The sequence below is a fragment of the Myotis davidii genome, unplaced genomic scaffold, assembly GCF_000327345.1.
Source record: "Myotis davidii unplaced genomic scaffold, ASM32734v1 scaffold89, whole genome shotgun sequence".
NCBI classification, from domain to species: domain Eukaryota; kingdom Metazoa; phylum Chordata; class Mammalia; order Chiroptera; family Vespertilionidae; genus Myotis; species Myotis davidii.
This window is the reverse complement of record NW_006300372.1, coordinates 3,978,004-4,000,968: the sequence shown is the minus strand read 5'-3', so window position 1 is coordinate 4,000,968 and position 22,965 is coordinate 3,978,004. Positions and strand designations below refer to the sequence as shown.

At 41.6% G+C, this 22,965-nt stretch overlaps 2 protein-coding genes across 2 annotated transcripts in view; both read left to right on the top strand.

Annotated features, from left to right (window-relative positions):
- LARS (leucyl-tRNA synthetase) overlaps nucleotides 1-13,040 on the top strand; it is a 57,538-nt gene extending 44,498 nt beyond the window's left edge. The window contains exons 26-32 of the mRNA XM_006777039.2: nucleotides 34-174; nucleotides 426-536; nucleotides 2,541-2,651; nucleotides 5,738-5,842; nucleotides 7,563-7,658; nucleotides 8,570-8,702; nucleotides 12,640-13,040. Coding sequence (XP_006777102.1) covers nucleotides 34-174; nucleotides 426-536; nucleotides 2,541-2,651; nucleotides 5,738-5,842; nucleotides 7,563-7,658; nucleotides 8,570-8,702; nucleotides 12,640-12,845 — 903 coding nt within the window. The 3' untranslated portion in view covers nucleotides 12,846-13,040. The remainder of the gene's footprint in view (nucleotides 1-33; nucleotides 175-425; nucleotides 537-2,540; nucleotides 2,652-5,737; nucleotides 5,843-7,562; nucleotides 7,659-8,569; nucleotides 8,703-12,639) is intronic.
- A 7,639-nt stretch (nucleotides 13,041-20,679) lies between these two features.
- The window catches only part of PLAC8L1 (PLAC8-like 1), a 16,447-nt gene continuing 14,161 nt past the window's right edge, over nucleotides 20,680-22,965 (top strand). Inside the window, exon 1 of the mRNA XM_006777004.2 lies at nucleotides 20,680-20,872. Within this exon, the coding sequence (XP_006777067.1) occupies nucleotides 20,751-20,872 (122 nt within the window). The 5' untranslated portion in view covers nucleotides 20,680-20,750. The remainder of the gene's footprint in view (nucleotides 20,873-22,965) is intronic.

The following is a 22,965-nucleotide window of genomic DNA, read 5'->3' as shown; positions in this document are numbered from 1 at the left end:
ATCTCCCTGAGCCTGTCTGTTTTTACTTAAAAGCCTGACTCCATTATGCGTGCATCGTGGCCTGTCGTGGGTCCTGTGGATGATGTCTTGATACGTTCCTCACAGTATCTCATGGAGGTCGCACATGACCTTAGGCTGCGACTGAAGAATTACATGATGCCAGCGAAAGGGAAGGTGACGTCTTTTTTTTTTTTTTTTTAAGGTCATTCCTGAAAAGTTACTGGTCAATTAATATTTAACAGTAATGAAAATTAAGGCAACTTTCATTAAAGTGTGTAGGGCTGTCTTCATTGCTAATGCAGTTCTGCATTATGTGTCTTTTTTAATGTTCAAGGCAGTAGTGGTATATCCTGGGGGAGGGTTCTTCATTGTGGGTTTATATGAAAGTGATTGCATGGTTTTTTTCCTTCTCTTTTACTCTGTAGAAGACTGACAAGCTCCCACCTCAGAAGCCTTCCCATTGCACCATCTATGTGGCGAAGAACTATCCATCCTGGCAACACACCACCCTGTCAGTTCTGCGTCATCACTTTCAGGTGATGCTCTCTGCAGAATGCCCCCAACCTTGCGGTGTCTCCCTGTGCGGCTTTTGCTTTAAGGATGCTGACAATGTCCGGGAGAGGGAAGACCGATAGCTTAGTTTCATTACCTCTAGTCATGGAGCATCCTTTGTTGTCCTTGGTGACTCCTAAATGGATGCCAGGGGGAACACTGCTGTTTTTTTTACCATTTTTGAAGCTTGAATCTAGTTGCATGTAATTAAAGACTTTAGGACTTTTTCATCCATGTGGTTAAAATTATGAAGCAAAAACGTTGAGATTCATGAAACTTTAACCTTATTGTGTTTGAAAAGCTCGAAGCTTGGTTCTTGAGCAATTTAAAAGAAAATGTTCAGTTTAATAATTACCCATAGAAATGGAGAGCTTGATGTTGTTTTTGTAGCTATTATATATGATAGCTCTATTGAAAGGAAACTCAATATTTAAACTTAGTTTTTTAGACTTAGACACAAGCCATGAAGATCCACTTAGAGAGAGAGAGCAAATAGAGAATAGAGATTATGGCCAGAGCATAAAGTGATAACATGAAGGAAAAATCCCTGGTTTTGATTTTATAGACCTTTATTAGAATTTTGCCTCAATAATTTTTATAGTTAATTAGGAATTATATAAAGAAACTTTTACCTTTGCAAAATTTGATGGAGAGAGAAGAGCAAGTGTTTTTTTTTATTCTTTGTGAACCTAATTTTATGTGTGTAATAGAAATAGACCCATTTGTGTGTAATAGAAATAGAAAGTAGCTTCTAGAATCTGCTTGCAGATTTTGACTTATAAGTGAGAGTAAACACTACTTTCAGAGGTAGAGAACTGAAACTGTGCCTCAGTGAGTTGAATATTCATACCAACATTTTCAAGGAAGCAGTAGAAGAACTAAATATAGTATGCAATGTCCCAGGTTTTAAAAATAAATGCACACTATTTTTCTTTTAGGAGTTCTAATTTTACATAGTATTCATTAACTAGTTATTGTACAGTTTCAAAACGACATCATCTTTTGGTATTTGGAATGATTAGCTTCCTTTAAAATTTTTGTGTTCATCCAAAAGATTGTTAGTTTGTAATCAAGAAGAGTGTACTTATGTGGAATATGGCGCCTTTTCGTGACATAAGGAAAAGGGGTGTTTCCTACCCTCTCCTTTTCTCTTTCATTTCAAAGCAACACATTGACAACTAGAGAAAATTCTTTTCCATGTACCTTACTTAGTAAAGGTTAGAATTGAAAGTAAATGGCTTATTGGAAATCTTAACGATATGTTACTTTTCATTTAGATTTGTTCCCAACCCTTGGCTTTGATACTATGTATCTACAATAAGGAGAAAATGAGTCACCCCAAACTCTGAAAAGGCTGCTTGCTTTCTCACTCTATTAAAGGAGACAGCTGGTGTTTGCAGAAGTGAATTTAAATTCACACAGCACATTTGGGACTTACACATATTAGTGATATATGATACAGGCACTTGATTTTGAGTGGATAGAAATAATACTGCTTTTTAACAGGTCCATAGCTTGGGATTCTTTTGTGCATGATTGTGCTCATGTGTAACAAAGTGTCCAAAAGCAGATTATAAATCTGTATGATAGTTGTGTGCAGTTTTCATTTTGATATAAATAATGAAATACTTCTAGAAGTTTATAAGACCATTTTGTTTTCTCACCAGATGAGATCTAGTGTTACAATCCTGGAGGTGCCATTATTGTCAGAAAAAAGATACTAGTAATATTCACCACAGTGTACCTGCTTTTCTTCTTTACCCTCAAAATCATGTATTGTATGAATTTCGAGGGGTGCGAGACTCCCTTCTGTGCTACTCATTCACCTTCCCCTTCCTCGTGATGCTAGGGCTGCACCCTCTTCCTGTTCTCCACCGACTGGTCGAGGTCATTCTGTGTCCTCCCAGCTTCCTACAGGCACATCAGTCCTCCATCATCTTTAAAATACTTTTTTCTACTTTCCTCTCCAACTCTTTTTTTTTTTTTAGAACAATAATGGAAAATTGCCTGATAACAAAATCCTTGCTACTGAACTAGGCAGTTTGCCAGAATTGAAGAAATATATGAAGAAAGTGATGCCATTTGTTGCCATGATTAAGGTAAGCTGTGGGCTTTGTAGAGCTGAGACCACATGAGTAATGGTTAGCTAGGCCAGTAGAAGGAGGGGGAAGTCTCCCCAAGGTATCTGCTGATATAGCACTTCTCTTTTTTTAAAATTTAATTTTAAAAATAATTGTTTATTGTTGAAAATATTACATATGTCCCCCATTGGTCCCCTCCAGCCCTTCCTACGCCCCCCCCCATCTACCCCCCAACCTAGGCCTTCGGGACCCTGTTGCCTATGGCCATGGGTTATGCATATATGCATACAAGGTCTTTGGTTGATTACCTCCCTCCCATCCATGAAATGCACTTCTCAATCAGTGGTTATGAGACATGAACAACCCGGTGTGGGCTTTAGCTGTGGAATTGCTGAGTATGTGAAGTTATGTCTGGTGGAGGAGAAGTGGTTTAGAATTGCTGCACTAAATGATTCTCTTCATGTTCTACCTTCCCTTTTTTTCAGTTTGGGGCGGGAAGCATATTCTTTTGATATATATTAGGGTGTTTTTCTAGATCCTATTACTGGAACCAGGAATCCTACATTTCTACAGGTTTAGGGTAACCGGATAAATGTTGTGTATAGTGTTGAAACCAGGGTTTCTCAGCAATGACTGTATTGGTATTTTGGGCCAGATAGTTATTTGTGTCCTGTACACTATAGAGTTTAGCAGTATCCTTGGCTTCTACCCACTAGATGCCAGTAGACCAGCCGTGGGCAAACTACAGCCCGAGGGCCGGATCCGGCCCATTTGGAATGAATAAAACTAAAAAAAAAAAAAGACCGTACCCTTTTATGTAATGATGTTTACTTTGAATTTATATTAGTTCACACAAGCCCTCCATCCATGCTTTTGTTCCAGCCCTCCGGTCCAGTTTAAGAACCCATTGTTGCCCTCGAGTCAAAAAGTTTGCCCCCCCCTGCAGTGGACCCTCCCTTTTACCCGCCTCGGCTGTGACAACCAAAGATGTCTTCAGACATTGCTAAATGTCTCCTGCAGGCAAAGTCAGCATTCTCCCCTTCAGCTCCTCCATTAGGGATCATTGGGTTGGAGACCCATGGTCTGCAAACTGTGGCTCGCGAGCCACATGCGGCCTTTGACCCCTTGAGTGTGGCTCTTCCATAAAATACCAACTTCTGTGTATGGGCCATGAAGTTTCAATTGCACTGTACGTGTGCGCCTGCACATGGTATTTTGTGGAAGAGCCACACTCAAGGGGCCAAAGAGCCGCATGTGGCTCGCCAGCTGCAGTTTGCCGACCACTGGGTTAGACTTAGTTTTCTCCATAGACATAGCTGACCTATTGGATTTCTTGACAAAGAGAAGTAGAAAGAAGGCTATATGTTGCTTCAGATTTCAGGCTCTGGGGCCAGGCAGATCTTGGTCCAAACCCTGTTTGCCTCTAACTTCTTAGTTTTGAGGCCTTAGATAAATTACTTAAATTCTTTGGGTCACAAAGTTTTTCATCTATAATGTGAGAAAATTAATAGAACTACCTTTTAAGAGTAAAACTATGAAATAATAGTTTTAACACACTTGAAAACTACCTGTCAAGAAGTAGGCTCAGTAATTAAAAAAAAAAAAAGTAAATCAGTGTTTTCCAGCCTGCTGGGCACATAGTAGTAATTCTTGTACTTGAGATTAATTTTCAAATCCCCTAGGCTACAGATGCCTGCCTGTTGGAGACCCAGACTCTCGACTTGTCCTACATTGGAGTAGATTATATTCTTAGGAGAGCCTTTTAATTCTCCTAGAGCAGAATTAACTCTCTGAACCTTACGGTACTTCAAGTCTGAGAATTTAGAATTCTGGGTTGACCTATACCAATCAAGTTATACGTCTGCTGGTCTGCTTCTTAGTGGTCCCATTGGTCAGATTGCCAGATCCATTGTCAATATATGGATTCAATAAACTATCCTTACATTGTTGGTTGCAAAGATGTGCATTAACAGAATTCAGAGAAACTGATTTGAAAAGTAGTAATAAGATTTTAGATTCAAAAGTTGGCTTTTTAAAAACCAATGCTAGACTATTTGAGTAGTAATATATCTTTTCAGTAATATTGGGGATTTGCCAGGCATATTAGTGGTGTTGAAAAATGTTTAATTATTCTGGTAGTAAGAAAATGACCTTTAAGTATTTTTTTTCCCCATGGGAAAAGGAACAGACTTAGATGGTAAATGAAAACAGTCAATACTGGGAATCATGTCAGGTCACTTTCATGTAAGTGCACCCTATTGGAGGCAGTTAGCTATGTTTGTGCATATGGACTTGGCTTTCTCTGGTTATATTTTGAGTTGGCAAAATATTTTATTTCATGTTCAAGAAAATTAAGAAAATAAATTATTTTGCCAAACCGGTTTGGCTCAGTGGATAGAGCATCGGCCTGCGGACTGAAAGGTCCCAGGTTCGATTCCGGTCAAGGGCATGTACCTTGGTTGCGGGCACATCCCCAGTGGGGAGTGTGCAGGAGAAAAAATCAATAAAATATATATATTTAAAAAAAAAAAAAAAAGAAAAGAAAATAAATTATTTTTTATATGTCACAGGATTATCTGAGTATCCTTATAGTATGACTTTTTACATTTTATTTTAAAATTTGTAGGAATATGTTAGGGAATTTATTATTAATTTACTGTTTGTGAAATAGCTTTAAAGATTTGGTATCTTGGAAAATTTTATTATTATTATTAATTATTTAATTTATTTTTGTTACCTGAAGGGATATTTTCACACATTTGTTTGATTCTTTGTCAAAGCAGTCTTTTGGCTTGCCTATTAAGTCAGCCTAAATAAACTAAGATAAAATCATATTTACTTTATGAATCTGAAAACCTTATTCTTCCAGTCATTTCATTGCTGCCTTCATTTTATCATATTTAAAATGATAATTATTCTGAGCTAGTAATTTCATTAACAAGCAGACATAGATAAGAGAAGCTATGAGTCCAAGGCCTTTGCTTTAACTGTTCAAATTTGAAGATTTTATCAATTGAGAGAAGAATGATTGCTTTGGAGGAAATATATTCTTTTCAATGTATTGTTAATGTGATTTTGTTTTTCAAAACCATTTTGGCTGTTAGGAAAATCTGGAGAAGGTGGGACCTCGTGTTCTGGATTTGCAATTAGAATTCGATGAACAGGCAGTGCTCATGGAGAATATAGTCTACCTGACCAATTCCCTTGAGGTAAGAGGAGCTAGGCGTGTAATAACTAATTAACCATAGTAAACATATCCAGTTCTTTTGTTTTATAATAGACCTTTTATAAACTTCATCTTCTGTGTTTACTAACTTTGCCAAATATATCAGTCACAATTTTTGGGGAAAAGTAAGAGAATGAGTGGGTATAGAAGTTATAGGAAGAAAAAATGACCTGTTTCTTATTTCACTTATCAGTTATTCTATATATAAAATACTAGCTATATATACCTGGATTCCTCCCTCACACACACACATACAAATTATCTTTTAAAAAGTTAGTCTAGAACTTATACTCAAATACTTTCAAAGTTGCTCATATTAGGAGATACTCTGAATTGCTTCTTCTCCTCTCCCCTCCTCCCTTATTTTCAGATTTACAGAATTGGGTTAGTTAGAATTCTTGGTTCATGATATATTATTATTTGGTCATATTTTCAGATTTAAATTTTTTTTAAAATTTCCATTCTGGAATGTAAAGCTTTTTTTATTAAAATAGTTGACATATAATATTATATTAGTTTCAGATGTATGACATAATTAGTTAACATTTATATATGTTATGAAATGATCATCAGGATAGGTCTAGTAACCATCTGTCACCATACAAAGTTATTGTGATACTATTTACTGTATTCCCTATGTCTACGTTACATCTCCTGTTTTTATACTCCCATGAATCTACTACCAACTCAAGAACTAGAACATTACCAATAGCTTTCACATATTTTCCCTGTCCCACCATGCTGTCCCAGTCATAGCTTCATATATCAATTCTAAAAATGCTGTCTCTCAGACCACTTAGGCAGAGGAAAGATAATCTGCTCTAGAAAAATTGTTAGAAGACTCTAGTGATAATGGAGACTCTGAAGAAAAAAACCTCCACAGGTTTAGAGTAAATAAAAATTTTCATGAAATATTAGAATGAAAGATAGTCACTTCTTTTTTTATTTTTATTTTTTTTATTGATTTTTTACAGAGAGGAGGGGAGAGGGATAGAGAGTTAGAAACATTGATCAGCTGCCTCTTGCACGCCCCCTACTGGGGATGTGCCCACAACCAAGGTACATGCCCTTGACCGGAATCGAACCTGGGACCCTTGAGTCCGCAGGCTGATGCTCTATCCGCTGAGCCAAACCGGTTAGGGCGATAGTTACTTCTAAATAAACATTGTATATTGTGTAATTATAAATAAGTTAACAAATAAATGAATAAATATTAGTAGACATCTATTTTAAGGATAGTTTTAAATATTAATATATATATTCATGGAGAAAAAAACTTGGAACTTTGGGAAGTGGGGACACACTTAGGGTCATCTTATATTCAGGCATATGCAATATGTTACATTTCTGAGTTTATTTACGTGGAAGGCTTTTATTCTCAAATGCTGAATTTCTGAACTTTTTAAGGTCAGCCTTTTATGCTGATTTTTCATTTTCTCTTATTTAGCAGGTAAATTTCAGATTTCATTATAGAAAGTGGTTAATGTCACTATGTAAATAACAGTACTATGAGACAGCTAAGATCAGAGTTAAGTAATTGATTACAGATCTCATTTAATGTTTATATAGGAAATTATAAAATCGCACAGACCATTTCATGTTAAGTGGAGAACCTAGTTTTGTTCTTTGGTGAAATGAGGTGATGATTAATTTCAATCATATTAAGTGATACTAATGGCTTCCATTTTCCCTCCTCTATTTAGCTAGAACACATAGAAGTCAAGTGTGCCTCTGAAGCAGAAGATAAAGTCAGGGAAGAATGCTGTCCTGGGAAACCACTTAATGTTTTCAGAACAGAAGTAAGTTGCAAGAATCTCACCGAATCATTGCATTTTAGAGCTAGAAGAGACCTTAGAGATCATTACATCTAAACCCATCATTTTAAAGATGAAAGAAGGGAGGTCAAGAGAAGTAAAGTGATTGGTTTGGACCAGGCTACATAGTTTGTTAGAAGTGGGGGTGGATTTGAAGTCTCTTAATTCCCTGGTTGGTGCAATACTCACTTTTCCTTACTCTACTATAAGCGATGGCATCAGACGTTATTTGTGGATTTAAAAAATAAAAACACAATTTTCAAAACCTGGTTTTTATTTTATTCTTTCAAAATATGCTTTTATTGATTTTAAAGAGAGTAAGGGACAGGGATAGAAAGATAGAAGCATCAACGATGAGAGAGAATCATCTATCGGCTGCCTCCTGCACAGGCCCCACTGGGGATTGAGTCCACAACTCCGTCATGTGCCCTGATGGAAATTTAACTGTGATCTCCTGGTTCATAGGTTGATACTCAACCACTGAGCCACATCAGCTGGGCAAAAAAACCCCTAGTTTTTATTTTAAAAAACACAATGAAAATTGAAATGTGAGTCTTTTTCATTTTTTATTAAATTTATTGGGGTGACATTGGTTAACATGAATGTATAGGTTTCAGATGTGGGTTTCTATATTACAAGATCTGTAAATTGCACTGTGGGCCCACCATTAAAAGCCAAATCTCCTGTCGTCATATATTAGGACTCCCTTCGCCCCCCACCGTCTTCCCTCTGGCAACCACCACACTGTTGTTTGTGTATCCCTTTGTTAAGACTTTAGATACCAGAATTAAATCTGTCTTTCTTTGGGCATTAAAAATGTAGCAGAGATTCCTCTTCGCTCAGCAGTATTCAAGTTTGATTTCCTGTAACAATTATTTTCTCTTTATTTTCCTAAGCCTGGTGTGTCAGTTTTCATAGTGAATCCCCAGCCATCCAATGGCCACTTCTCAACCAAGATTGAAATCAGGCAAGGAGATACCCGCGATTCTATCATCAGGCGCTTAATGAAAGTGGACCGAGGAATCAAAGGTAAATGATTTCCCTATGCATTTGGCAGGAGCTTGTGGATTTGATGAGTTTTAGGGGGAGGGGAGAAAGATCAGTACCTGGCGTGCTTAGGGACAGCTGTGTCATGTTGTGGGAAGAGTATTGGACCCCGCATCAGGAGACATGTATTCTCTTTGGGATGTTGGGACGAGGTAGCTTGGTGCCTTGACCGTGTCACTTAAGCTCTAAACAGCTTTTAGTTAAAGTGAGGATACTGGATTACATATTTTTCTAAGACTCCTAGCTCTAAAATTGTAACAAGCAATTTCTCTCTCGGAGGTTTTCAGAATTAAAGATACACCTTTTATAGTCTAAACTAACTTGCCCAATTGGGTCGGTTCCTGGGGAAGGAAGAGAAGCAGAGGACACGTTACTGAGTGAGTGCCGAGTATTAGCCAATTAATCACTTTGCACCGCGATAACATGGAGGGTGTTGGCATTCCCCTCTCACAGAAGAGGAGTGGAGGTCAGAAAGGCTAAATAACGTGCCGAGTTCATTCAGCTGGTAAATCCTTGAGCTGAAATTCAAACTCAGGTAAAATTCACAGCACAAAAAAGAGTGGGAGAGAGAGATTATTTCCAACTGTGGTCATCAGAAATGAATTTATGGAGAAAATATTGTTTGGATGGGGTGTGAAGTTTGTATCTATGAGGGTGAGGGCAAAGAGTGTCTAGCAGGAGGGGAACAGGAATCCTGGTTCCACTGTGTATCAGCAATATATCAGGGCTAGAGATTATTGTTTTGAGACATTATTTTAAAATTGTGGTAAATTATATAAACAGAATTGACCATTTTAGTCATTTTTTAAAATATATTTTATTGATTTTCTACAGAGAGGAAGGGAGAGAGATAGAGAGTCAGAAACATCGATGAGAGAGAAACATCGATCAGCTGCCCCCTGCACATCTCCCACTGGGGATATGCCTGCAACCCAGGCACATGCCCTTGACCGGAATCGAACCTGGGACCCCTCAGTCTGCAGGCCAACGCTCTATCCACTGAGCCAAACCGGTTTTGGCCATTTTAGTCATTTTTTTTTAACTATATTTTATTGATTTTTTACAGAGAGGAAGGGAGAGAGATAGAGAGCTAGAAACATCGATGAGAGAGAGACATCGATCAGCTGCCTCCTGCACATCTCCCACCGGGGATGTGCCCGCAACCCAGGTACATGCCCTTGACCGGAATCGAACCCGGGACCTTTCAGTCCGCAGGCCGACGCTCTATCCACTGAGCCAAGCCGGTTTCGGCCATTTTAGTCATTTTTAAGTGTCCAGTTCAGTGTCATTAAATACATCTATACTGTGGTCCAACCTTCACACTATCCATCCCTAAGAGAGAGCTTTTCCATCATCCTAAGCTGAGACCCTATACCCACTAAATAATAACTCCCCATAATTCTACCTCCCTCTAGTCCCTGGTAACCACTACTCTCTACTTTCTGCCTTCATGTGTCTGACTGATTTGGTACCTTATAGAAGTGGAACCATACAAAATTTGTCCTTTTCTGTCGGGCTTATTTCACGTAGCACAGCGTCTCCAAGGTTCCTCCATGTGGTTACTGGCATCTATCCTGTTCCCTCTTAAGCTAGGTCCTGTAGAATGATAGTACCATCCTTAGAACTGATAGCCACAAAAAGAAAAGTTTGAAATGTGGGTATATAGGAAGCCATTCTGTGGCTGTATTCGCTGTTTTGTGTTGCATATGGGCTGAGTAGCTGAGATGGGAAAGGAGTGCAGTTCAATAGCATTTCTCTGTCCGCTACAATAGCCAGCATGTCGTCAATTAGTGCCAATTGTATTGAGGGTGATTATGATCCAGGTCCAGGAGGAACTGGGCTAAAACCATCATTTACGCCACAAAGACCACTGAGCAACTATTTGATGATAATGACTTTAAATCACTCGCAGCCCAGGCCACATATGAACTAAGAGCTTGGAGGTGAAAGCTCCACCTCACATTATCAATCCCCAGGGACTTTCAATTGCTCTCATCTCTGCTCTAAGTGCCTTAAATCTTGTGTAGCTGCAGACTCAGATTTCAACAATTTCCATGAGGTCTGGGATAAGAAAGGATAGTAAAACCACTAAGAAAGCTCCAAGATTTAATGGCAGTAATGATCTACATGGCGAAACATCAAAGCAAATGTGTGTTGTCACTTAGAAGCCTGATTGAGTACTAAGGCTTCTTTGAAATAGCTTGATTCAGAATTGCTTGGAATGATGTGGGAGGTCTGTTTTAGAGGGACACACACACACACACACACACACACACACACACACACACACAAAGCAGATCTGCAGTAAAAGTCCTTGCGCATAAAATCTGTGGGCAGAACTAGTCACTGCTTTCCTAGCAAAGTAATTTGGCGTCACTGATGTGCATGTTGAATTGCAATAGCCATTAAAATTGCGCCCCCCCCCCCCCCCCCCATGAGACCAGAGCTGCCATGCAGGCTGTGTCTGCTCCTTTCCCGCTTTAACTTTCAGGGCTTGTGCTGCATCTGGCAATAGATTATGTGGCCTTTGCAGAGACTCGCAGGCAGGGTTTACCTCCGTGGTAGTCGCAGGTAATTGCTCTATAAGCCCCAAGATCCCTCCTCTAAACCCACAGTCCTTCAGTCTTTGTTTCCCAAGGAGAAGGGAATGCCTGGATAGCTTCTACTCCGGGCATAGCCGCCAGCTGCGTGAGTGTCTCCTTTTATCTCTTATCCCTCTCTCACGAGGCCTCATACTCTCATAGCAACATAACTGGGAGTGTAGCTCACGGACCACCCAGCGCTCTGCTTTAGAAAGGGTGGGAAGTACTTTGGAAAATATCTTCTGTTCCTGTGGATCAAGTTCTACATAACTAGCTGTGCTACACTTTGAGATGTAAACCTAGAATCACCACTCGCAGTCATTGAGCATGTTTTTCACCACATAAAATAAAACCATTTGGCGTTGGGAAGCCTCAGAATTGCTGAAATAAATAAATTTTTTTTGGACTTAATTGTGGGCAGGATTGTTGGCTCATAACGGTGATCAAGGGACAAGTGCTTTCTTTGCCAGGAGCCACCACATCAGCTTGCGCAGAGCAGGTCAGGCATCTCCAGCAGGGGAGGCATGGGGCTCACTCAGAGGCTGGGACTTCTAGGCCCTGTGCCCTTCCCCGGCCTTCCCTTCTCTCCCGGTCTCATCAGCTGGTCAATACAAGTGCGTTCCTTTGAGCAAAACGAGAAACTGGTAATACTGCGTATTAGAATAGTAATTCTTTTTTCCAAAACTACCTTCTAAAAAATAAAACAACAACAACCCAACAACGCTTACAGTTTTAATCTATTCGAGGAAACAAGACAAAATAAATGTTTTAGACGTTTTGATATTCTGAAGGACAGTCAATTGAAGCATATACAAAGTGATTTGAAAGACCCTATAGGACAGTGATGGCGAACCTATGACACGCGTGTCAGGGGTGACGTGCGAACTCATTTTTTGGTTGATTTTTCTTTGTTAAATGGCATTTAAATATATAAAGTAAATATAAAAAATATAAGTCTTTGTTTTACTATGGTTGCAGATATCAAAAAATTTCTATATGTGACACGGCACCAGAGTTAAGTTAGGGTTTTTCAAAATGCTGACACGTAGAGCTCAAAAGGTTTGCCATCACTGCTATAGGATAATGCTCAAAATTAGACTCAACCCTTCCCGTTGGTTTATAATTCCAGGGCATGTATTAATAGAAGCTGACAATCTTTGATCTGGGTAAAAGCTGGCAGAGTTTAAAGTTTTGTTAGATTTAGCTTTGCTTTCTGAGATTGGGTCCTATTTAATAATCTGATTATTTAGATATAACATGTGTAAAATGTGAATTATCAGATTCAGGGCATGGGTTTGAGTCAGTGACTGTAATTAAATGCTTTTTTTTTGCTGTAGATCTTTCCAAAGTGAAGCTGATGAGATTTGATGATCCACTGTTGGGGCCGAGGCGAGTTCCCGTCCTGGGAAAAGAGCTGACTGGGAAGACGTCCATTTCTGAGCATGCTGTCTTCCACGTGGACCTCGTGAGCAAGAACGTCCATCTTACTGAAAACGGGCTGCGGGCGGATATTGGTGACACAATGGTCTACCTGGTTCACTGAATTCACGCATGGGAGATTTGCCCCGTTCTCTGGGGCTACTTCTACTTTGTGCCTACAGATTGGCTGTGAGACCCTTAGGCTGGGCCTAACTAGATTTCATTTCTAGCCATCCAATTCTGCATGTAACCATAATTATACCAACTCATTTTTGATTCCTGGGCCTAATAAATTTTTTTTCCTTCTTGGGACCTCTAAGAGAAATAGTTTATATTATACTTAAAAAAAAACACAAACAAAAACAAATCATTCCTAATCCCCAGAAGCGTCTAGTCTTTCACTTTAGCACAGAAGTGTCAGCATCTTTTATGAGGTGTGCTTCATACTTATAAAGGCTAAGGAGTATTTGACAACTTTTTATATTATATCAATTACGGAATTAGCTGTTTCTTCTTTAAAGAAAAAAAGTAGGTTTAGCTAGTTTTGCTTTTTAAAGAAAGGAACTCTGATGATTATTTAAAAGAACAAATAAGAATATTTTGACCTGACTGTGATCACTAAGTTTTCTGTGTAAAGGGCAAAAAGGTCTTATATTTATAAGAAATTTTTACCTTTAATATATTCAGTTTACCACCAATACTGTTTTCCAAGGCTAATGTTAATAGTTTATAAACAGTTTATTTCAGCTACTCTAAATTTAGGCACTTTTTAAAGGGGGATATTTTCCCCCCAGAAAATTGCATTTATCAAATTTGCCTTGGGTCCAATTGTGTTTGAAGACCATGTCAACTGTATTGCAAATTTGTTTTTTTTTATATTGCTGTAATGCCTTTCGATACTGTCTGTGCCATCTGTCTTCATAATGAGGAAGATTAGGTATCGACTGGCAGGGGAGAGAAACATTTTCGTTTCTTGAAGGGCTCAATATGGGAAAGATCAGTTCTGATGACCTAAGGAGCCTGAATGCTAACTTCCAGGTCATGTAGAGATTTTATTGAGCTGCTTTATTTTGCTGTGTGCAGTTTGAGATTTCTGGGCCTAGTTGAATGCTCTGTCATAGATTCATTAAAGCAAGTGATAGGGTGTTAGAGCTGACAGAGCCCTTAGTGATCACGTGCAAACATCCTCTATCTGGGCAGGCACTGTAGCATAGCAGGTAAGAGGATTGGGGCCGAAGTCAGCTAGCTAGGTTAGATTCCCGTGCCTTCCATTCGCCACGTGGGTGATGTCAGCCAGTTCCTCAGCCTGTTTCTCCATCTATAAAATAGAACTAATAATGTACCTACTTTCTAGCTTATTGAGAGATGTTGAGATGATAACCATCTAGGAAAATCATATATCCATGTAGTGCCTGACAAGGGATAAGCTTTCCGTAATGTCACTGAGATGGTGATGACCTTTCAGTAAGTGCTAGTGATGAATAATGATAACAACAACTACCCAGGGTGTATGGCTTAAGGTTACTATAGGCTATAACCACATCATTGGTATTGGTTCCTTTGGGGCAACTGCTTTGTGGTTTGCCCTCCTTTAGATCCTTTTGCTGCTCCCTCAGTTTGCATAGCCCAAGTTATTCCCCACATCAAAGTAGGTTTTCCTGGTGCCTACACAAGCCCACTTACGTTTAACCGAAGACAATTGAACTGTGTGCTTGGTGGGAAAAAGGAGAAAGGAAATAATGTTACTATTGTGAGGGGCTGTGCCTGCATTACTAAATAAGCCTGTGAACCTTGGCTGCCTTGGATTAAATGTGAGTTGGGATTCATGGCTGCTCAGTTCCCTCAGTGTCAATTCCTGCGTGTCTCTCAGAATGAGCATCTTGCTGGGCTGAATATGCTTTTTGTGTTGAAAGGCACATGGGTGTTGTGCACGGAAGCCTCTGAGCATAAGCCATTACTTCACCTGGTGCCCCACTAAAAACACAACAATTGAAATGCTGGAGGAAAAACAGGTTGCATTGGGCTTACTGTATTGTTAGGAGAGTCGTTCCTTCCTAAAGGATTTTAACTCTTTTTAAACTGTGAAATGTAATGCACACACACAAAAAGTGAGCAATAAGATACATAGTACACACACAGAACATGTAAAATACACACACAAAATGAACAACAGCAAAAGAGTTTATCAACAAAGCAAAAATCTTTATAATCAAAGAATAGCACAATGCCAGCACGCTGAAGCCTGCCTAATGCCTCCTTCTAAAAAGAAATTTCCGGCCAATATATGATCCAGTTTTTATACATGTCCCATGTGAGTTTAAAAAGAACGTCTGTCCTGAGATTGTAGAGTTCTGACTATGTGCCTTAGGTCATAGTTGCCGATGGAACTGTTCAACTCCGTATCGCACTGTTTTGTTTATCAGTTGACTCGTTTTTGTTTTTTTTTAGAGGTATATGAAAATTAAAATCTCTCATGTCCATGGATTTACTTATTTTCCCTTCTAGTTCAGATAGTTTTTGTTTTATATTTTTATACTGTGTTACCAGGCACATATAAATTTAGATTTTGTTGTTGTTCTTGGTAAGTTGAACTTTTTCTAATTAGGAAATACTTCTGTATTTTTAGAAATATGTTTTGCCTAAAGGCTACTTTGCCTGACATTGACATAATAACACCAGTTTTTATTGGGTTAGTGTTCATGTGGAATATCTTTGACCATCTTTTTACTTTTAACCTTTGGTAACTTTATTTTCTTTTAACATATTTTTTTGCAATTTTTTGTCTTTAAAACAAAGTCAGCACTATGTTCAAATGTTACTTGAATGAATTCTTTATTTGAGGTTTTAGTATTGAGTTAGTCATTTGTTTCTATTTTTATTCAATTTTTTAGTTTGTTTTTTCTTTTTTGAATATGTAAAATATGTACACCGTTTTAAAGTCAAACTATGTTCATCCAGAGAATTTTACTCTCTTGTACTACATTCCTACCCTCTTTAGCTAGTCATTTTCATTAGTTTCTGAATTATCTTTCCCGTGTTTCTTTTTCTGAAAATAAGCAAATATTTGTGTGTGCTTTAATTTCTCCTTTCTCATGCAAAAAGTAGCATGTTGTTTATAATTATTTTACATCTTGCTTTCTTAAGTTGACAACATAGCCTGGACATTTTCCCACTTTAGTTCATGGAGATGTTCCTTCTCCTTCTGCTCTCCTCCCCTCCCCCCTTGTGAAATATAATTGGAAGATGTATCATAATTTATTCATGCAGTCTCCTATGGTCGGGTGCTTAGGTTGCTTCCAAGATTTTGATGTTTTATAGGCTCTGTACAGAAAGATATAGAGAGTAACACTAGTGGTTAGGTGTGGTTTTGTATTTGTGGAGTGTATTTTAAGACTAAATTGCTAAAAGTGGGCTTGTAGGTCCATGGATGAGTGCACGTGGGCAGAGGGGACAGCAGGTGTAAAGGCGGTGAGGTAGGAGCATGTAGCTGGTGTGCTGAAGGAATAGCAAAGAGGCCACCTAAGAAAACAGGGCTAAGGATGGAGAGTGACCTGTCCAAGGTCTCCTGTACCCTCGAGCAGAGCTGCATGAGCGCCCTGGCCCGTCTTCCCAGCCCTTTGCAGCACTCTTATTGAACAGGGAGGCACACCGCACACAGGAGCGGATTTGGCCACAGCCTGTGTCAGGGCTCTTCGATCCGAGGAGGGGGGCGTGTGTGTGGGCCAGAGTCAGGTAAGGCTTCTCAGATGAGGTGGTACGTGAAGGGTGAGCAGGGCTGGAGCAGCAGTGACACAGGGCAGGGCCACATTCCTCGCTTTTAGATCTGCGTGTGGATAGGGGCTAGCAGGTGAAAACACGTGCGTGGCTTGCTTGGGAGATGACGCCAGAAATGGAATGCTTATCTTGGAGGAATGAAGGGGAAATAATTAGAAACAGGTAAGTAAATTGGACCTTATTATAAAGATTCTTAGGTTCCAGGGGCAAATGGAAAGTTGGATTCAATTCTCTGGAGAATCACTTCTTTGAAGTGGGAATGAGATCATATGTGCCTTCATGTCTTCTGGAGTGTGTGGGAGTTGTGTCCAAAACCTAATGCCTACTTGTTAGGTATCTATGTACCTGGCTCTGGTAGTTTCAACGTTAGTCGATACTTTGTTGAACCATTTCCTTAATATCTTTGAACATAACTTCACGTCTGTATTAGAAAATATTCAGATGCCACCCAAGCCTTGCAGCATCAACTAAGTTTCCTAATTGCCTGGTGCTGTGCTCAGGATGGGGCATGATCCTTGGGCCCAAGGGCTTGCAGAATGTGACAGAGGAGGGCCTACTGCGCTTCCACTGGGGAGTAGGAGGTGGTCGTTTATGCCTCTCTTTCTTGTTTTGCTGGGAGTTTGGCTAGAGCTGTGCTATCCAGTGATTTAGCCACTAACCATGTATCTAGAGCACATTTGAAATGTGGCTGGTCCGGCCCGGCTAGCATGGCTCAGTGGTTGAACACCGACCTATGAACCAGGCGTTCATGGGTTTGATTCCTGGTTAGGGCACATCCCCAGTGTGGGGCGTGTAGGAGGCAGACCATCAATGATTCTCTCACATCATTTGATGTTTTTCTATCTCTCTCCCTCTCCTTTCCTCTCTGAAATCAATAAAAATATGTATTAAAAAAGAGTAAGAAATGTGACTAGTCTTCCAGTTTCAAAGCCTTTGTATGACAGAGAATACAAACTATCTCAATAATAATTTTCTTTTAGATTGATTACATGCTGAAATAATATTTTGAATAAATTGGGTCAAATATATTAAAATTACGTTTAAAACTAGAAAAGTTGCATATGAGACTGGCATATTTCTATTGGACATTGTGTTCTAGAGACGTGAAATTTAGGTTAAACATTATTTCCTATGAATCATTTCAAGAGGTGCATAGTATCAGTTATAATAATGTCCCACTCATGGTGATACTAAATTTGGTTATTTCCCAAATTCTTCATTTTAAAGATACATTTTGATCACATCCAGACTTTTCATTATAAAGATACATATTTTAAAGTCACTTCCAGAGTTTTTGTTGTAAAGATATTTTTAGAAAACAATTTCAGAACTTTCCATTGCCAAGATACATTTTCAGAATTTCTGGAACTCTCCAGAGATGAGATACATTATTTCTTTTGCAACCAGAAATCTGTGGAAGGAGGTGTGATCTGAATTGGCACCTTGGGAACGTCCGGCTCCCAGTTTTTGACCACAGATTTAGTTCCCCGCGAAGCTCCTTGGCTGAAGGAATGATGTTGGGGGCTTTGGAAATGCTCAGCTCCTCATGCTGTCATTTCTTTTTCATAAAGAGTTGTCAGCCAAAACCGGTTTGGCTCAGTGGATAGAGCGTCGGCCTGCGGACTGAAAGGTCCCGGGTTCGATTCCGGTCAAGGGTATGTACCTGGGTTGCGGGCACATCCCCAGTAGGAGATGTGCAGGAGGCAGCTGGTCAATGTTTCTCTCTCATTGATGTTTCTGACTCTCTGTCTCTCTCCCTTCCTCTCTGTAAAAAATCAATAAAATATATTAAAAAAAAAAAAAAGTTGTCATGCTCGGCCAGCATGGCTCAGTAATGAACCAGGAGGTCACGGGTTCGATTCCCCGTCAGGGCACATCCCCAGTAGGATGCAGGAGGCAGCAGATCAATGGTTCTCTCTCATCATTGATGTTTCTATCTCTCCCTTTCTCTCTGAAATAAATAAAAAAATATATTTTTAAAAAAGAGTTGTCATTTTTCTATAGAGAAGAACATTCCTTTTTCATTTTATTTTTAGGTGAAGGAGCTGTGTGGCATGTGGATTAGTTACATCATACAATGGATGCTTGATTAGAAAAGTTGGGCACAAACGGAATGTTAAAACCTGGGGATCAGCTTGCATGTACAGTGATTGTTCACTCTTCAAAGCAATCTTATTGTAAATATTTTTGGCAAAGCAAATAATTACCTCTTAATTTTTGTTGTTCAATTCACAGTATTTGAATTTCATGTATACCATATTTATTCAACACATTACTGATGCGTATTATGTTTCAAATACTGTGCTAAGCACTTGGAATAGAGGGGAAAGCTGAAGACACGTGGTGTCCTTCATGTGGGATGCTGTCTTTCAGTTAAGAAGAGAGTAAGATTGCCCGGAACTCAGGGAGCATAGGCAGTTACGAAGCTTTACCTGAAGACCCTTGATTTGGGAGGTATTGTATAGGTGTTTGTTAACAACTTGCTCAAGTCAATGCCTGGAAGTCCGGAACCCCAAACAACCATTCTGCGTGGGGCTGATGACAGGAGTATGCAGCATAGTTGGCAGTTCCCTCCTGTCGCCTTTTTACTACAACATTGAATTATGATTGCTGACTCCTCCCCTCACTGTGCAATTTTTTTTTTAAAAAAATATTTCTTTACTGATTTCAGAGAGGAAGGGAGAAGGAGAGAGAGATAGAAACATCAATGATGAGAGAGAATCACTGATCGGCTGCCTCCTGCACACCCCCTACTGGGGATCGAGCCCACAACCCAGGTATGTGCCCTCGGCCGGAATCGAACCTGGGACCCATCGGTCCGCAGGCTGACGCTCTATCCACTGAGCCAAGCCGGCTAGGGCCACTGTGCAATTTTGTCTAATTTTTTTGGCCTCCAAAAACATTTTCTTTGTTTGGGGGGTTCACACCTCCATAAGGCATGTCCTCAAGGTGTATTTCAGGGGCTCCTGAGTCCCCGAGGACTCCAAGCAGTGGGGAGGCAATCGCCCGCCCATCCCTGCCTTTGTTCATGGACCTCCTGGGGCTGGGAAGGAAAGCAGCAAGCGGCACCTCTTTCCTGGCACAGTCAAGGAAGGCCAGGAGTAGGAGCTCTGAAAAGCCTGAGGCGGAGGACAACCTGGCATAGTGCAAACTTTAGGAGACCGACTTTCCTGACGGATTCAAGTACCGAGTCCGGGCTGGAAGACCTTTCTGCCCCCGCTCTCAGGTTAGTTGTGGGACTCATCCTGCTGAGTTGGACCAGCAGCCCTGGGACGAAGAGAGGCCCTGCTGCTTCTCAGCTACAGGACATGCAGGAATCTGTGGCCTCTGAGCCTCCTAAGGGAAGGCTGAGTGACACGGCTAGATTAATGCTTGCTGGAGTTACCTCAGAGCAAAGGGATTGCCCACCAATGGTAAGTTTTTTTTAAAAAAACTATATACATATATATATATATATATCTCCTATATAATAAAACCCTAATATGCAAATTGACCGAAAGGCAGAATGACCATTGCTATAATGCACACTGACCACCAGGGGGCAGAAACAACACAGGAGCTGCCCCCTGGTGGTCAGTGTGCTCCCACAGGGGAAGCGCCACCCAGTGAGAAGCCAGGCTCACAGCTGGTGAGTGCAGTGGCTGTGGCAGGAACCTCTCCCACCTCCACAGAGCTAAGGACCCCTTGGGGGATGTCCGCCGAGGAGTCCCGGACTGCGAGAGGGTGCAGGCTAGGCCGAGGGCCCCCCTCCCCCTCAGTGCACGAATGTCATGCACCAGCCCCTAGTACATACAGTATATATTTATTGATTTCAGAGAGTAAGAGACAGGGGGAGAGAGTTAGAAACATCAATGATGAGAGAAAATCGGCCAACTCCTGCACTCCTACTGGGGATCGAGCGTGCAACTCAGGCATGTGCCCTGACGGGGAATCAAACCATGACCTCCTGGTTCTTGGGTCAATGCTCAACCACCGAGCCATGCCAGCCAGGCTGTTTTTTTGTTTTTTTTTTTAACATACACTATATCTTCAGCAGCATCTCCCTTCAGATTAGTAAGACAGACATGCCACAGTTAGGCGTGTGCCTGTCTTTAAGTAATAAGATGCCTGTCCATTGAGCAGCTGTGACCTCAGGTTCCAGAATGTCAAGGCAACATTCTTCAGAAGAGCTATTCTCCTTTGGACTGAACCTGTGTTAGAACCAGTTTACTGTCAAGGGGAAGGATAGCCCAGTGACTGGGGAACTCCTGTCACTATGAAATGGTTTAGAAGCGACTTCTCCAAGTTTCCCGAGGATGTGTGCTTACTCAATGTGCACTCTCCTCTGGCGCTTTCACTCGTGTCATCTGAAGATGAACATTTAATTTCCAACTGGAGGTAGGGAGTTCGGCGTTTTCCCTTCTTCTCTTATCCCTTTCTCTCCCCAGCTTTTGCTCTTGGGTTTGATTGATCAAATCAATCTACAGTGGGGCCTTGACTTACGAGTGTCCTGACTAACGAGTTTTTCAAGATATGAGCTGTCTCTCGGCTGATTTTTTGCTTTGAGTTGTGAGCTAAAATTTGGGTTACAAGCCAGCTTCAGATACCCCACCAATAGTTGGCGCAGCGAACGTCACAGTGAATGCCACAACATCAGCCCAGCATCACGTTTCATTGTAATGGTGAAAATTGATTTGACATACGAGTAATTTGAGTTATGAGCTCCGTCACGGAATGAATTAAACTCGTAAATCAAGGACCCACTGTATGTAGTAAAGAGGGAATATGCTAATTGATTCTAACTGTGTCCCAGTGATAACCAGTGACCGGTCAATAGGCAGGAGCTGCTGGGCAGGGATGGGGCAGGGACTTCTGCCCCCAGCACAGGCTGTGCAGGCCTGCCCAGTGCTCATGTCATGCTGCCTGCGGGCATCCCTGCTGAGCACTGAGGTGAGGCTGCCTGCCTGCGTCCCTGACCTGGGACGTGACACTGCCTGCCTGCGTTCCTGACCTGGGACATGGTGCTGCCTGCGTGCATCCCTGCCCAGCTCTGACGTGATGCTGCAGGGGTGGGGGGCAGGCTTGACAGGTGTGTGGCTGGCTGGTTCTGGGTCTTGCCCAGTGGGGGTGGGGCCAGCCGGGTCTGGGTCTCAAGTGATTTTGAGGCCTGCACAGGTGTGTGGGGTCTTGATTCAGTCCCGCCGGTGCGCCCCAGAGTCTGACAGGAGGGAGGAGGGAGCCTGATACCCACACCCAGGACCCACACAGCACAGCATCCACACCCAGAACCCACACAACATGGCACCCGCACCCAGGACCCACACAGCAGGGCGGCGGGAGCCCCATTCTTCACAGAATCAGCCATTGATCAGTTTGCTGTCAGCACCCTGACAGCCATGAATCCATTCACCCCCACCACATACCCTGACAGCGGGGAGGTGGGACTCTGCCTGCCTGTGTCCCTGACATGGAACGTGATGCTGCCTGCCTGTGTCCCTGACCTGGGACGTGGCACTGCCTGCATGTGTCTCCCCCCAGCGCAGAGCTGCTCTGGTGTCTCGGTGAACTTTGCAACTGACCCAAGGAGGAAACCGAGAGGGGAGAGGCCGGGAGCTGTGAATTCCCAGCACTTTAGTCACTTGAAAACAGCTCCGCTTGGAATGCAAGGCGGCTATACGTTCAGCTGAGAAGTGAGGGAGCTGAACAGCACGTCGCTGGGCTCCGGTTGGTCCGAGGCCCAAGTGCCCACCATGAGAAGGAATAAACAGAGGGAGGGGCCTGGAGGAAGGGAGGGTAATCGAAGGAAACGTGTCTAGACTTTCCCCAGCCCTCTCCTTCTTTCCGCTGCCTACAAAAGCCCCAGGCTCAGCCACAGTTCTGTGTCTACCTTTTAGTCCCCTATTCTCCAACCACAGAGGAAAGAAATAAGGAAGGAATCAGTGCTGCCTCCAGAAAGTATCTATATACCTGATCGGCCAGTCCCCTCCCGCAGAGGGAGGCCAGACTGTGGCTTAGGCCCTCTCCCCATGGGACATCCATCAGTAGGACATCCCATGAGGGCTCCCAGACCGTGAGGAGGGGCCAGCCAGACTGAGGGACCCCCCCTCCCCCGTGCACGAATTTTCGTGCACCGAGCCTCTAGTAATTAGATAAAGCCAAAGGCAGGTTAGCAAAGAAATGCTGGTGGGTTCCCTCTCCAGCTCAGCCACCCAGGAGCCAGACAAAGCAGGGGGAACTCCCTACCAGCCTCAGGTCCAGCATCTCCAAGTGCAGGTGAAGGCGGTGCCCGCCCAGCAGGGTTTTTCTGAGATGACCAAGCATTGGAGTCCCTGGCAGACAGTAAAGGCTCTAACATATCATTAATGTTGTTAAGAGCTACAGGAATTGGGCCCTCAAATATTCAGGTCATTATCTCTATTACATGGGCCTGGCTTCCTCTGATGGATTAGATGAAAACCTCCTTGAAATTCCAAACATTGTCTCTTAATTTT